The 15144-nt window shown below is 42.5% G+C and overlaps 1 protein-coding gene and 2 long non-coding RNA genes across 3 annotated transcripts; all 3 read right to left on the reverse strand.

Annotated features, from left to right (window-relative positions):
- Nucleotides 1–4879: 4879 nt before the first annotated feature.
- Nucleotides 4880–10275, reverse strand: LOC306919869 (CUB and zona pellucida-like domain-containing protein 1; the record flags this gene model as incomplete). The annotated part of the gene is made up of 6 exons (XM_079496418.1): nucleotides 4880–5558; nucleotides 7069–7240; nucleotides 7842–7938; nucleotides 8244–8638; nucleotides 9243–9430; nucleotides 10188–10275. 6 exons carry the CDS (start codon nucleotides 10273–10275, stop codon nucleotides 5422–5424), a joined length of 1077 nt encoding a protein of 358 aa, XP_079352544.1. The 3' UTR covers nucleotides 4880–5421.
- A 124-nt stretch (nucleotides 10276–10399) lies between these two features.
- LOC306920708 lies at nucleotides 10400–11517 on the reverse strand. The gene is made up of 3 exons (XR_013789671.1): nucleotides 10988–11517; nucleotides 10759–10903; nucleotides 10400–10535 (listed from the first exon to the last, which is right to left on the reverse strand). It is a non-coding gene; the product is annotated as an uncharacterized lncRNA (long non-coding RNA).
- Nucleotides 11518–11687: 170 nt separating this feature from the next.
- On the reverse strand, nucleotides 11688–14071 carry LOC306920273. The gene is made up of 3 exons (XR_013789634.1): nucleotides 13955–14071; nucleotides 13364–13502; nucleotides 11688–11969 (listed from the first exon to the last, which is right to left on the reverse strand). It is a non-coding gene; the product is annotated as an uncharacterized lncRNA (long non-coding RNA).
- Between the last annotated feature and the right edge of the window lie 1073 nt (nucleotides 14072–15144).

Raw genomic sequence — 15144 nt, forward strand, 5'->3', positions numbered from 1 at the left:
TCTGGTGTATTTGCAGTTATATTTGCAAATACGGTTGGGTCATTGCATTGAAACATTTCTGGTTTCACACAGGAGGAAAAACAGAGGAATCAAACATAGGTGACACATCTTTGGCAATAATGTTCACAATGCTGTCATGCCTGACTAGTAGTAGTACAGTATATACAGTCCTTTGTAAATATTAGGCCTACAGCCGTTTAATATATGAGACATAGGGCTCCATTTTCGTCACCGCTAAACCCCTTATCCCTAAACTTCTTTGCCCTTTTTAATATTTTGAAAAACATTTTTGAATAGTTCAACGTTGTGAGCTAGTAGTTATGGCCAGTTGTAGACTGGCCATTTTAACTATTCAACAATGTTTTGCAAAATAGTAAAAAAAGGCAAAGAAGTTTAGGGATAAGGGGTTTAGCGGTGACGAAAATGGAGCCCATAGACTCTATGGTCTGATGCTGTCCATGGTGTAGACCAGGGGTGGGCAACTTGCGGCCCGGGGGCCACATGCGGCCCCCACCTTCACTTAATGTGGCCCTCAGGTTAATGTCAGGATACTGATATAATATTGGTTTCAGCTGTTTACAATTCCACAACATGCAAACATGACCCGCTTTAATTACTTCAGTCTAAATTAGTAGCTCATTGCTTCAACACACGTATAATTAAAAGGCATTTGAAATTACATAAAAATGTAAATTTTCAGGATTCCAATTCAAAAATAGTAAAAAATAATTCAACATTTCAATTCGAATATAGCTTATTCGAGGGATGACTTCCGCACACCCGGTTCAGTTCTATAGCAGGTGCGTATAGGTCCTGGCAGTACAGCAAACGTTATGAGGAAGGAGGAGAGACCCGCACACTGCCACTTGCTGGTTCAAGAACTTTATTTTAAAGAGTCATATAGCAACATTTAGACATAAATGAATAATAACATGTAGGCTAATATATGGCCCTATAGGGAGTGAGTATGGAGATATAGTGGCCCTCTCCATCGTCAAAGTTGCCCACCCCTGGTGTAGACAGTGAGGGTCATGACTCATGACTATTGGGATACCAGATTGATAGATTCAGTTTGGTTGGCAGGCGGCAACACTTGGAGGCGTGCCTTTACTGTGAAGATGAGAATGTCCTCATCAATCGCTGCATTTTTTAGAATTGAGTGGGACACTCAGCTGATTGGAGGCACGCACGCTTCCCTTGCAAATCCACCTGTTGGTGGCGCTATAACAGGCCAATGTGAAAAGGGTGGGATATTTTCCTCAGCCTAGTAGGAAAGTCTGTGAAAGATTTTTGTGGTCCCTAGGACGAACCTCGTCACCAGAGGGGATCGGGCCCTTTGTCCCTAGGACGAACCTCGTCACCAGAGGTGATCGGGCCCTTTGTGGTCCCTAGGACGAACCTCGTCACCAGAGGTGATCGGGCCCTTTGTGGTCCCTAGGACGAACCTCGTCACCAGAGGTGATCAGGCCTTGTGGTCCCTAGGACGAACCTCGTCACCAGAGGGGATCGGGCCCTTTGTGGTCCCTAGGACGAACCTAGTCACCAGAGGAGATCGGCCCCTTTGTGGTCCCTAGGACGAACCTCGTCACCAGAGGTGATCGTTCCCTTTGTGGTCCCTAGGACGAACCTCGTCACCAGAGGTGATCGGGCCCTTTGTGGTCCCTAGGACGAACCTCGTCACCAGAGGTGATCGGGCCCTTTGTGGTCCCTAGGACGAACCTAGTCACCAGAGGTGATCGGGCCCTTTGTGGTCCCTAGGACGAACCTCGTCACCAGAGGGGATCGGGCCCTTTGTGGTCCCTAGGACGAACCTAGTCACCAGAGGTGATCGGGCCCTTTGTGGTCCCTAGGACGAACCTCGTCACCAGAGGTGATCGTTCCCTTTGTGGTCCCTAGGACGAACCTCGTCACCAGAGGTGATCGGGCCCTTTGTGGTCCCTAGGACGAACCTAGTCACCAGAGGTGATCGGGCCCTTTGTGGTCCCTAGGACGAACCTAGTCACCAGAGGTGATCGGGCCCTTTGTGGTCCCTAGGACGAACCTAGTCACCAGAGGTGATCGGGCCTTTGCCGCCCTGGCACTTGAAAGACTATGGAATGCTCTACCGGTGCATGTAAGGTTAGCACCATCTGTGCCTGTGTTTAAGTCACTTTTAAAAACTCACCTTTACACAGAATGTTTTTTACCCTTTCTATAGGAGATTGTACATATTCAACTGCTGCTATTTGTCTTCTTTTCCTTTTGTGTTTCTCGTATTCAAACTGCTCTTGATTGTGACTTGCTATATGTTGCTTTTGTTTTTTTTAACCTTAAGCACTTTGGAACCTTGTTTTGAAAGGTGCTATATAAATAAAGTTCATTATCATTATGATTTGAGGCTTTTTGTTCAAAACGGGCCAATCCTGCAAACTTTGAAAGCCAATGTTAGCCAATTAGGATGGAATCTGAAATATCGGACAGATCCGTCTTAAACACATGAGACGGATAGAGACAGGGAGTAACATTTCTGGTTTCACACAGGAGGAAAAACAGAGGAATCAAAAATAGGTGACACATCTTTGGCAATAATGTTCACAATGCTGTCATGCCTGACTAGTAGTAGTACAGTATATACAGTCCTTTGTAAATATTATTAATATATAAGACATAGGGGCGGGCTCTATTTTCGTCACCGCTAAACCCCTTATCCCTAAACTTCTTTGCCCTTTTCAATATTTTGAAAAACATTTTTGAATAGTTCAACGTTGTGAGCTAGTAGTTGACCAGTTGTAGACTGGCCATTTTAACTATTCAAAAATGTTTTGCAAAATAGTAAAAAAAAGGCAAAGAAGTTTAGGGATAAGGGGTTTAGCGGTGATGAAAATGGAGCCCATAGACTCTATGGTCTGATGCTGTCCATGGTGTAAATGGAGCCCATAGACTCTATGGTCTGATGCTGTCCATGGTGTAGACCAGGGGTGGGCAACTGGCGGCCCGGGGGCCACATGCGGCCCCCACCTTCACTTAATGTGGCCCTCAGGTTAATGTCAGGATACTGATATAATATTGGTTTCAGCTGTTTACAATTCCACAACATGCAAACATGACCCGCTTTAATTACTTCAGTCTAAATTAGTAGCTCATTGCTTCAACACACGTATAATTAAAAGGCATTTGAAATTACATAAAAATGTAAATTTTCAGGATTCCAATTCAAAAATAGTAAAAAATAATTCAACATTTCAATTCGAATATAGCTTATTCGAGGGATGACTTCCGCACACCCGGTTCAGTTCTATAGCAGGTGCGTATAGGTCCTGGCAGTACAGCAAACGTTATGAGGAAGGAGGAGAGACCCGCACACTGCCACTTGCTGGTTCAAGAACTTTATTTTAAAGAGTCATATAGCAACATTTCGGCCTTTCGGCCTTCTTCAGGCATAGTTTGAGAATAGAATAGAATTCGAATATAGCAAAAATAGCCGATCTACAAGCTCAAAACGTGTCACAGCGCGACGCGTTTTGAGCTTGTAGATCGGCTACTGTGGTCTATTTTTGCGACGACAGTAGGCTAATATATGGCCCTATAGGGAGTGAGTGTGGAGATATAGTGGCCCTCTCCATCGTCAAAGTTGACTCATGATTATTGGGATACCAGATTGATAGATTCAGTTTGGTTGGCAGGCGGCAACACTTGGAGGCGTGCCTTTACTGTGAAGATGAGAATGTCCTCATCAATCGCTGCATTTTTTAGAATTGAGTGGGACACTCAGCTGATTGGAGGCACGCACGCTTCCCTTGCAAATCCACCTGTTGGTGGCGCTATAACAGGCCAATGTGAAAAGGGTGGGATATTTTCCTCAGCCTAGTAGGAAAGTCTGTGAAAGATTTTTGTGGTCCCTAGGACGAACCTCGTCACCAGAGGGGATCGGGCCCTTTGTGGTCCCTAGGACGAACCTCGTCACCAGAGGTGATCGGGCCCTTTGTGGTCCCTAGGACGAACCTAGTCACCAGAGGGGATCGGGCCCTTTGTGGTCCCTAGGACGAACCTCGTCACCAGAGGGGATCGGGCCCTTTGTCCCTAGGACGAACCTAGTCACCAGAGGTGATCGGGCCCTTTGTGGTCCCTAGGACGAACCTAGTCACCAGAGGTGATCGGGCCCTTTGTGGTCCCTAGGACGAACCTCGTCACCAGAGGTGATCGGGCCTTTGCCGCCCTGGCACTTAGACTATGGAATGCTCTACCGGTGCATGTAAGGTTAGCACCATCTGTGCCTGTGTTTAAGTCACTTTTAAAACATCACCTTTACACAGAATGTTTTTTACCCTTTCTATAGGAGATTGTACATATTCAACTGCTGCTATTTGTCTTCTTTTCCTTTTGTGTTTCTCGTATTCAAACTGCTCTTGATTGTGACTTGCTATATGTTGCTTTTGTTTTTTTTTAACCTTAAGCACTTTGGAACCTTGTTTTGAAAGGTGCTATATAAATAAAGTTCATTATCATTATGATTTGAGGCTTTTTGTTCAAAACGGGCCAATCCTGCAAACTTTGAAAGCCAATGTTAGCCAATTAGGATGGAATCTGAAATATCGGACGGATCCGTCTTGAGCACATGAGACGGATAGAGATAGGGAGTAACGATTTGCGGGATTTTTGGACAGAATCTGGAGGAGTAATATACAAAAAAATGTTTTTCAAAAGTCAGCCTCCTGGTGGCGCTATAACAGACCGTTCTGGAAAATTGAGTGAGTGCAAAAGAGTGAGTGCAAAAGTCCTCCCCATGCCTTCGGCCTGGTGGAGAAAATAAAAACTATGAACACAGTGACCGCAGACAAGTAGACTAGTAGTAGTAGAAGTAGAAGTAAAAAACAACAATATCAACATTGTCTCTGTGGGAAGGCATGACAATTTTATATGTATAGCACAATTCAACAAGGCAATTAAATGCTGTGAAACTTGATCTTGCATGGATGACTGAACAAACAGTATAGGTCTTAAACTTCTATTATCAGGAGGAATGTTTCCATTGTCATGCTGCTGAGTAATAATAATCTGCATCAATTATGTACATTCTGTTCATCTGGCTGTGTTTGGCTGCGGTGCATTGGTCTCAGTTTGCACTTCCAATACAGTTATGCATTCATCTACAAAAGATCAAATATTACATGTGTGTGCGCGCGTGCATGTGTGCAAGCGTTGGCAGCCAACAGGCAGGCTACGTTCAATTATACACTGAATATACACTATGCGTAGGCCTATGCAAGTGTATCAATGATGAAACCCAAATATACCAAAGAAAAGAGAGTAAATATTTTCAGCATAAAATAGAACAGTTATAATAACAGCATTATTGGGATTTTTATGATTATGATTATATGTCCCATCATCTAATGATCTGAATGAAAGATTCAGAAAGCTATGAAGATGGATTTTCTGTCCTCATTTGAAGTCAGAGGTTGGTATTGGTTGGTAGTGGACTTTGGACCTCCTGGAACGGTAGATCACCACTCCACACACCAGAACACAGCCAACGATGAAGACCACGTTCATAATCAGGTTGCTGCTCGGACCAGAAGCTAAACAGGACAAGTAAAATAACAGGAAACAACAAGCAAGTACATTTGGTTTATAAATATAGCACTTAAACACAAAGTGCCTTACTAACATACAATGAGATTAAAAACGGAAACAAAACAAATTCATCTCAAGCAAGCAGGACAGCAGATATAACAACACAAGCATGGAATCATGTAACATCCGCAAATGCTTGTTTAAATAATTGGTTCTTCTTAAAAATGTCCACAGAGGCTGCAGCTCCCATTGTGGATGAGGCTGAAAGGCTTTATTGTCACCTTTTAGTTTTTTTTGTTTAGTGTGGGGAACATGGTTAGGAACAGAGCCTGGCCTGTGCAGCAGACCTTATAGAGCGTCGCAGTCCCGCCCCCTACCATGGACCAGGAAATGATTCTCCGTTCATTTTCCTCATAGACATTTCAGAAAGTATTTATTTAAAGACGGTTACGCTGCGGAAAAAGCCAACTCGAGTCGTGACAAATCATGACAACAAACATAATTTTTGGGGCTGAAAAAGGTTAATATCGTAATACTGATAATAGTATTGATTTCAGCTGTTACAATTCCAAACATGCAAACACGACCTGAGTCTATATTAGTAGCTTAATGACTAGTATTGAAATATATATATATTGTATTATTTTGTACGTCCAAGGTATTTGAAAGTATAACTAATGCATTTGAAATTAAATCAAAATTATACTTTTCATGAATGGATTCTGTAATCCATTCATGAAAAGTTATAATTCAAAATTAGCAACAAATAATTCAGGATTTCAATTCAAGTAGGTTAATGATGTTGAGCATAGAGCTGGGCCTGTATAGCCAAAAACATCTTTTTTACAGAGTGATTGAAATGACGTCTAATGGAAGGAGTTCTCATGCTTGCTCTGTTAAATGATGGAAGGAAATGGGTTCTAAAAGAAGTCCAGGTTCGATTGGTGGTTGGGGCTTAGATAAGAGGTGGGAGTAGAGGGGGTTATGCCTGCCTTGGAGGCATCTCTGAGCCAGTAAAGGGGTCTTTGACTTTTTACTGAGGCCAGTGTCAAATAGCAGCCACCCATAGGTGCTCTTTGACGTTCCACATTTTTGTGGCATAGAAGGAGAACAAATTAATTTTATTTTTTTGTTGTTGAACAGGAGGGACAGGTACACTAAGACAGGTAGCACTAGAAACAATACTGTATTGTAAATTAGATACTTTGGAACTTGGATCCAGCTAATTGAGGTGTCAGTCAAAAAGTACATAATGAATGACTCAACCACACAGTCATTTATGCACACGGTACACACACACACGCACACGCACACAGCCGCAGGCGCATGCACGCGCACACGCACGCACGCACGCACGCACGCACGCACGCACGCACGCACGCACGCACACACACACACACACACACACACACACACACACACACACACACACACACACACACACACACACACACACACACACACCCCCACACACACACACACACAAACATTCAAACTGTGTCTTACTAACTGTACCTGGGCTGTCAGCAGCTGTGATCAGGCGCAAAGGTCCCTGGGAAATGGAGTGCAGAGCCGTTTGAGCAGCAGCATCTCTTCTGTGGCGGTGATTGGAGTTAATGCATCCTTGAGAGCACCTGGTCCCAGGACTCCCCGTCTCACACAGAATGACGTCGCAGTTGATGTACACCTATATGCACACAAATATATGGTCTATATGTACTGTACACCTATATGCACACAAATATATACACCTATATGTACACCTATATGCACACAAAGATATACACCTATATGTAAACAAAGATATACACCTATATGCACACAGAGATATACACCTATATGTACACCTATATGCACACAAAGATATACACCTATATGTACACCTATATGCACACAAAGATATACACCTATATGCACACAAAGATATACACCTATATGTACACAAAGACCTGGTTCTATTCATCACATACTAGAATACAGAATTATCTGTATTTTTTGTTCCTTTGTTCCAGGGACCTCCCAGAAGCAAAGTGTTAAAAACGTTCACTGTGAAAGCATACATTTAAAGATTTGCGCCACATTTTCAAGATAAAAAATAGCAAATCTACAAGCTCGTAGCGCTGTACCCGGTGCCGAGCTACAAGCTTGTAGATCTGCTATTTCTTTAGTAGCTTGTATTTTTCCACTTGCCCCTCGGCTGGCCCTGCCTACCCTGAAGAGCAGCTTCTTAGGTATTTGCAACTGGAATTATACAGACTCTCTGTAGCATTCCAAGTCAGAGCAATTACCTCATCATGAGATCCAATGAATTCAAAAGCCTCAATTCCAAATCTGAACTGAGACTTGGGCCCATCGTAGATTTGCACTGTGTTGTCTCTTACACACCTGAACAGGAAACAATAAAACACAGTACTAGTTTATTTATAGTATTGAGACTATACTGTGTTATATAATGTCACAAAGTGAATATCAGTGGTAGTTAGTGCGAGATTTTGCCATAGGGCGTTGCCTTGAACTTGGCACAATGCCACTGCTGACAGTGCATCTGTTTGTTGGCTGCAATGCTGTGGGAATCTTGGCCAAACAAGCCTGGTTTATTCATGGTTGTGTCACACCGGTGTGCAAAAGTATAATGTATGAATCAAGCTTGACTAGAACTACTGTCGGTGATTTGGCGCATGATAAATTACCCATTTTCAATGATGGTGTAGACAATGCGAGAGTTTGGGTTGTCATAGGGCGTGGCCTTGCAGGTCTCCACAAAGAGTTCTGTATTGGGGATGTCAGTGGTCGCCTGGATCTCCATGTAGATCATCTGTTTGAGGTACACCTCCACTGGATATGTGCTGTCATGCTTCTGCTGCCTGAAACGCTCGCTCTCAAAGAATTCAAATTGAAACCCAAAGGTACCAAAACCTTTCTCTGTAAATGCATATGGGTTTTTGTGCCGGTATCCCAGCGTCAGATTGTATTGTTTGGGAAAGACACATGAAAACTCAATCTCAATATCATGGTCTCTGGTAATAACTTCAGTGGGGTCGGCAGATGTGATCGCATTCTTGAAGATAAGGTTGTCGCCATCCTCCTGCAGTGCAAGAGATTAAAAGAGGTTAATGTCAAGAGCATGCTTTTGAAATGAATTTGTTGCACTGCTAAAAGCCCCATGCAGACTTCAAATCAAAGCCTGAAACCCTCAGCCAGTAACATGAATGCATGGGACCCGAATGGAAACAAGACCGCAAGGTCTTGTTTCGGTCCTCTCCTTTTGGATCAATGTGCTTTGACTGTACCATGTAGGCCTACTGTTTTGCATTTGTTATGGTCTAATAAAATAATCAATCAATCAATCAAAAAAACCTTTAAATTAATACAAAAGTAGCACAGAACAGCGTTGAAATGTTAACCTATTGTATCATTTAAAAAACCTTCACAAATATCAAGCTCAGCTTGTAGTCTAAATGTACTATTTTCACTGTTACCAAATCTTTCACAAATTTGTCAAAGTGTGTTATCACAGACAGTATTACAATTTGAATATGTAATTTATTTGTATAGTACTAATTGCACTGTTATGTTTTTGGTCCGTGCTGCTTATTCAATATTAACTGATTGGCAAAAATAAATAATGCAAATGATTTTCTTGGAGGGAGGGGCCCTGAATCAGTTTAACTAAACATAGTCATACGTACCTCTAGCGTGGTTCCACAGGTGTTGAGGGACATGACGGCCACCAGGTGGGTGCGATTGGAGAGGGTTGTCAGTTTGCAGGCAGGATCATTGACGTCTCTCAGGTGTAATTGTGCCTCATTGCGTCGGATGGAGTAGGACTTCTCCACTGCCACTTTTATTGTGGTGGCACTGCATTCAACAGTGGTGTCTGGAAACGTGGAAAGTGACACATTTAACACTTGCTGTAGGCCTATTCCTACAGTTATGCCACATTATAATGATAATGATGATAATCTGACAAAGGTAATAGAGCATGCACATGATCCACTCTAGCCCAGGTGCTGGACAAATGGCAGTACAAGAGAAAGAAATAGAGACCGCAACACTGGTAAGGAATAACTCCAGCTCCACTGGTTTATTAAATTCAACGTTTCGATCACTGAGATCTTCTTCATGAATAAAAAATTATGATTATCTGATCATCACCTGGTAGATCAGAAAGACGTGGTTGACCCTGGTTCAAACTTTAACTGTCACTGTCTCATGAACTAGCCCACTTAGTCTAACCCAGAGCCATAGAGTAAGACAGAGTTACGCAAACTCCGTTCACTTCATGGGGCCAGTCCAATGGCGGCTCTCCTACATAGGCTTCTATTGAGAATGGGGACAACAACTAGGGACAAGTCCTGGACCGGAAGTAGGCAGAAATGCATTGGACGCAGGCAACAAACCCAGCTTTAATGATCTTAAATCCCTTTATTTTAGATTGTATTGTAGTAATCGTACAACATAAACATTACAGAGACTTTAATTGTTACTACAATACTTTAAAACAGTTGGCATGTTGCACGCATGCCAACTCGGTTGGCATGCGTGCAGTTTCTGCCCCCTCAGTATCGTAACTCTTCTATTAGATGGCTCTGGTCTAACCTAGATACATCAGAAATGTAGTGTAATCATCTTACCATAGTGTGCAACATCGGCAATCACACATCTCAGCTCTGACTGATAAATTCGATTGTATCTGAAATAGAACAAATAAAGCTGGGACATTATTCAACCTACACAAAATAAATCTAGTTTTGTCCATACATCGTTTAATTAGTTCCTCGTCCATTTACTGAAATCATTGGGATTTACGTGATTTAATCTTCAAAGTAGTTTACCTCAAGTCGTTTGCCTCAAAAATAAAGCAAATGGGGAAATGGCCATTTAGATCATTGTCAGTTGGAGTCCATTTAATGGTGTACGCGTCTGATGCGGTTTGGAGCTTTGAAATCCCCCCTGGTCCACTGATAAGAAGGCCATTGATCCTGCAAGATGAACAAGGTTTAAAAATAACTGGTTCTCAAGGAAAACAATCCATACTGCCATTCATGAAGTCACGAGTCCTTTCACATATATTTTCCCTAAAAAATATGATGATTGTGAAATAATCATTTTAAAACGATATTTCATTTTAAGGCCAAGATCGGCCGATACCGATATGATGACCGATTAATTGTCCACCCGTAGTAGTTTGAATGATGTACTCACGTTGTGTATAGTGCAGTGGCTCTGACGTTGATCTCTAGAGTTTTGTTGACAAAGGCAGGCAGGTTGACTCCATTGCGTGGAGTTGGAGGCAGGAGAATGGGGAAATAATCTCCATCAAGACATGATGGAGCCTGATGTGTGTCAACTGAAAGTCAAATAAAAAAAACAGAGTGAGAATGACCATGAAGTATTAAAAGAAATTCACTAATTTGTTGAAATATTGTCTAACCTTGAACAGAAAACTGCAAAGGAAGCTTGCTTAGAGAAGGAATTGATGCACGGTAGAGAGCTGTGGTCGTTGGTGGTATGGTTGTTGTTGATGGTGGCATAGTGGTGGTTGTTTGTGTTGTTGTGGTGGTGGTTGTTGTTGTGGTTGGTGTGGTGGTTGGTGTTGGTGTGGTGGTTGTGGTTGTTGTGGTTGTTGTGGTGGCTGGTGTTGTGGTTGTTGTTGTGGCTGGTGTTGTGGTTGTTGTGGTGGCTGGTGTTGTGGTTGTTGTGGTGGCTGGTGTTGTGGTTGTTGTGGTGGCTGGTGTTGTGGTTGTTGTGGTGGCTGGTGTTGTGGTTGTTGTGGTGGCTGGTGTTGTGGTTGTTGTGGTAGTTGGTGTGGTGTTTGTGGTGGTTGGTGTTGGTAATGGCATTGTTGTTGGTGGTGGTGTTGTGGTGGTTGTTGCTGTGGTTGTTCTTGTTGGTATTGTTGTGGTTGGTGGCGGTGGTGTTGTGGTTGGTGTTGTGGTTGGTGTTGTGGTGGTTGGTGAGGTGTTTGTGGTTGTTGGTGTTGGTAATGGCATTGTTGTTGGTGGTGGTGTTGTGGTTGTTGTTGCTGTGGTTGTTCTTGTTGGTATTGTTGTGGTTGGTGGCGGTGGTGTTGTGGTTGGTGGCGGTGGTGTTGTGGTTGGTGGTGGTGGTGTTGTGGCTGGTGGTGGTGTTGTGGCTGGTGGTGGTGTTGTGGCTGGTGGTGGTGTTGTGGTTGGTGGCGGTGGTGTTGTGGCTGGCGGTGGTGTTGCAGGTGTTATGGCTGTTGTCTGATATGGTGTAGTTGGTGAAGCATCCTCGCTGCTACGCTTGCGTCTTCCTACAGCCAGAGGTTGTTTATATGTGTAGGATCCATCGTTGTAGGAGACGGTTATGCGCTTTCTTGGGAAGTCTTCCACAATGAGCTCAAACACATTGATTCCAGTTTGGCTACCGGAATATGAGAGGGAGCAGGAATTCTGAGAAAAAACAAAATAATATTATTGCAACACTAACTATAATTAAGGCTGCAACAGCTTAACATAATTTAATTTGGTATGTTGTTTCTGTGGCTTTTAGATGTGCCTCTATGAAACTAATCTAAATTAGAACACATGTACACTTCCTAATTCCCTAGTGAATCCTAATAAGCCTATCTCACAGAATTTCCCCGCCCCCCTAAATACGCCCCCTTTCGGGGTTAGTGGTGATAGCGTGACGTCACTCCATAGACACTACATGTTAACCGAGGTAATTTAAGAAGTCTACAACTTTTGTTTTCTCAAGGTATGGTTTGTTCTATCTGTTCGACCTGATTTACCATCTTGTTTGCTTCATAATAATATTGGTCTGTCACATTTTTACATTAGAAAATGTAGTTAGATTCTCCAGAGAAAAAAACGTGTAAATGCTCATGTTAAAGACACCACTATTTACCGGAAGTGGGCGTGGAAAGCGGGCTGTGAGATAGGCCTATTCCCATCACTATTGGTTTATGATAACAGTAGCCTATATGTCCTGTCAATTTATTATTGTGGTTGTTGGTTGACTGAATCATGCTCCATATGATTTATATCATTGTACTAAATATACAATCTGGGAACCCATCGGCAAAAAAAAAGAAAACACAGCACCATCTGCCATTTGTTTCCTTTGAATTTGCCTCTGGGGGCGTGGCCCCAGTAACCTGACTCCGCCAGATGGGGCAGCAGAGAGTACACTGGGTTAAGGCCCCAGTAGAATGTGTATAACAGGGAGTTGGCCCGTTTGTGTTTTCATTCCCACTATCAACAGTCTATACACATTCTGAATGGGCTTGCTGACAGATGTTGGTAGCGCAGCACAGAATCTGTTCTTGAAAGATTAGTAAATAAATAATGACAATATGATATATTATAAACATAAAAAACAGTATGTGTATAATACATAGTATAATGTGAGAGACACACACCGACTGCCAACTGACTCTCTGTTCCACAAAGCAGATGTGCTCAGGCTATGTGCAGCAGTTATATTTATATCGAAATAATAAACCGAAACGTTTGTTGCTAACTTGCTGAGAAAAGAAACCTAAAATACTTGTTCATGCAGTTGCATATTATGTTTTTGGAAATTACAAAGGCCTTTATATTGTGCTCCATTTAGCAAAACTGGTTTGTCAGTTTGTCACTGTCATAATTTGTCACTGTAACATAATTATCTCGTTCTCACATCTATCACGCACGTACACCACACACACACACACACACACACACACACACACACACGCGCACACACACACACACGCACGCACACACGCACGCACGCACGCACGCACGCACGCACGCACGCACGCACGCACGCACGCACACACACACACACATTATTATCTTACCTGATCTAAGGAGAACCCAGCTGGTTGGTAACACAGACTACACTCAGTCGCACTGGATTTTGCAAATCTGCATATCACTTGGTCACCATCAGGATCAAAAGCTATTAAATTGAATGTCCTGGGACAGTTCATTGTCACTCTGTGAAATGGGAAACAGCTGGATCAGGTTGAGTCATCCACATGGTACAAACATGAATAGTAGAATTCTGTGACTAGTACAGCACACACAATTTGAAGATAATGGCTAAGACGAAGAAAATGTTTTCCACATTTAAAATCAGTTTGTTCATGAACAAGAATATCATCTAAATTCTAGGCTCACACTTAAGGCCATTTGTCTATTTTCAGAGGATGCAAGGTTACAGGTAAGGTCAAATTAATAGGTTACAGAAGTGTTTTGAGTTTGTGATATCTCTCATGCACTATCATAACAAATGCTTTTTAGTGACACACACTCTTGCTCCTCCTTTGTGCATCTGATCAATGACATGAAGCTTAATCAATGATGATTATTTTAAATCATTCAGTCGTTGATGTTATATACTGCGATGCAAGAACCCAAAAGAATAAATAGTGAATATTGTTCATTACCGCATGACAGGTAGAACATTTGTGACAGGTCCTCTGTTAGATTCTCCAGTATCATTTCGCGTCCCGAGGTCCACATGGGCCATCATTGTCCAAAGGGCCGAAGAGCTGTGAGTGTTATATATCCAGTATCCCCGACCGAAATAATTAGACCTGGTGGGATATCTGTTCATAAAGACAATGTTACAATCATTTTAAGGTTACCAAACTCTTGAACCCTAGGTCGTACAATCAAAATCTTTTCCCCCTGGATCATGATGCAATTATAGGCCCTGCCCATCAGATTCAATTACAATTGGTTGGCTTTCAAAGTTTGCGGGAGGGGCACAAAATGCTACAAATATCCGAGTCAGAGATCAAAGTATCAGAATGGTGTGAAACTTTGATTAGCCCAAGAAAGATCGGACAACCCAAATGTTTCAGATTGGTCAATACAGTTCTGTGTAGTTTGTAGGCAACTTGGCCTGGCGGCGATCTGCACTTTTCTATTTTGTAAAAGGAATTTCCTCACCTAATTTCAAATGGTGCGTTGCTCTGCAGCTGCCTTGTCATGGACACCTCATATTGGCACCAGTTCAAACCATAGGAATTTCGAGCGATATGTGTCGTTTTTGTACTGGTCTGAGACCCACAGTCTCCACTGGAACAGGTGAAGTGATTCTGGTCACAGTAAAAATGAGTTTGCTTGTTGCGAAGTTCCACCTGCAAAAAAAAGAAGAAAAAAATAATTATATATATATATATATATATATATATATATATACCTCAAATAGAGCTATTTGAGGTATATTCCAATAGCAACCATTGCTACAGTATATTGGAAAAGCAGTAACAGGGGTCTCCCCGTCTTTCCATCTCTTTTGTAAACAATTTCAATTGTAAGAGAACTCATACAGCCTGGATACAGGATGAACAGGTGAAATACAGCCTCATACAGCCTGGATACAGGATGAACAGGTGAAATACAGCCTCATACAGCCTGGATACAGGATGAACAGGTGAACTCATACAGCCTGGATACAGAATGAACAGGTGAACTCATACAGCCTGGATACAGGATGAACAGGTGAACTCATACAGCCTGGATACAGGATGAACAGGTGAACTCATACAGCCTGGATACAGGATGAACAGGTGAACTCATACAGCCTGGATACAGGATGAACGGGTGAAATACAGCCTCATACAGCCTG

This window comes from Electrona antarctica, assembly GCF_951216825.1.
Source record: "Electrona antarctica genome assembly, chromosome: 3".
NCBI classification, from domain to species: Eukaryota; Metazoa; Chordata; class Actinopteri; order Myctophiformes; family Myctophidae; genus Electrona; species Electrona antarctica.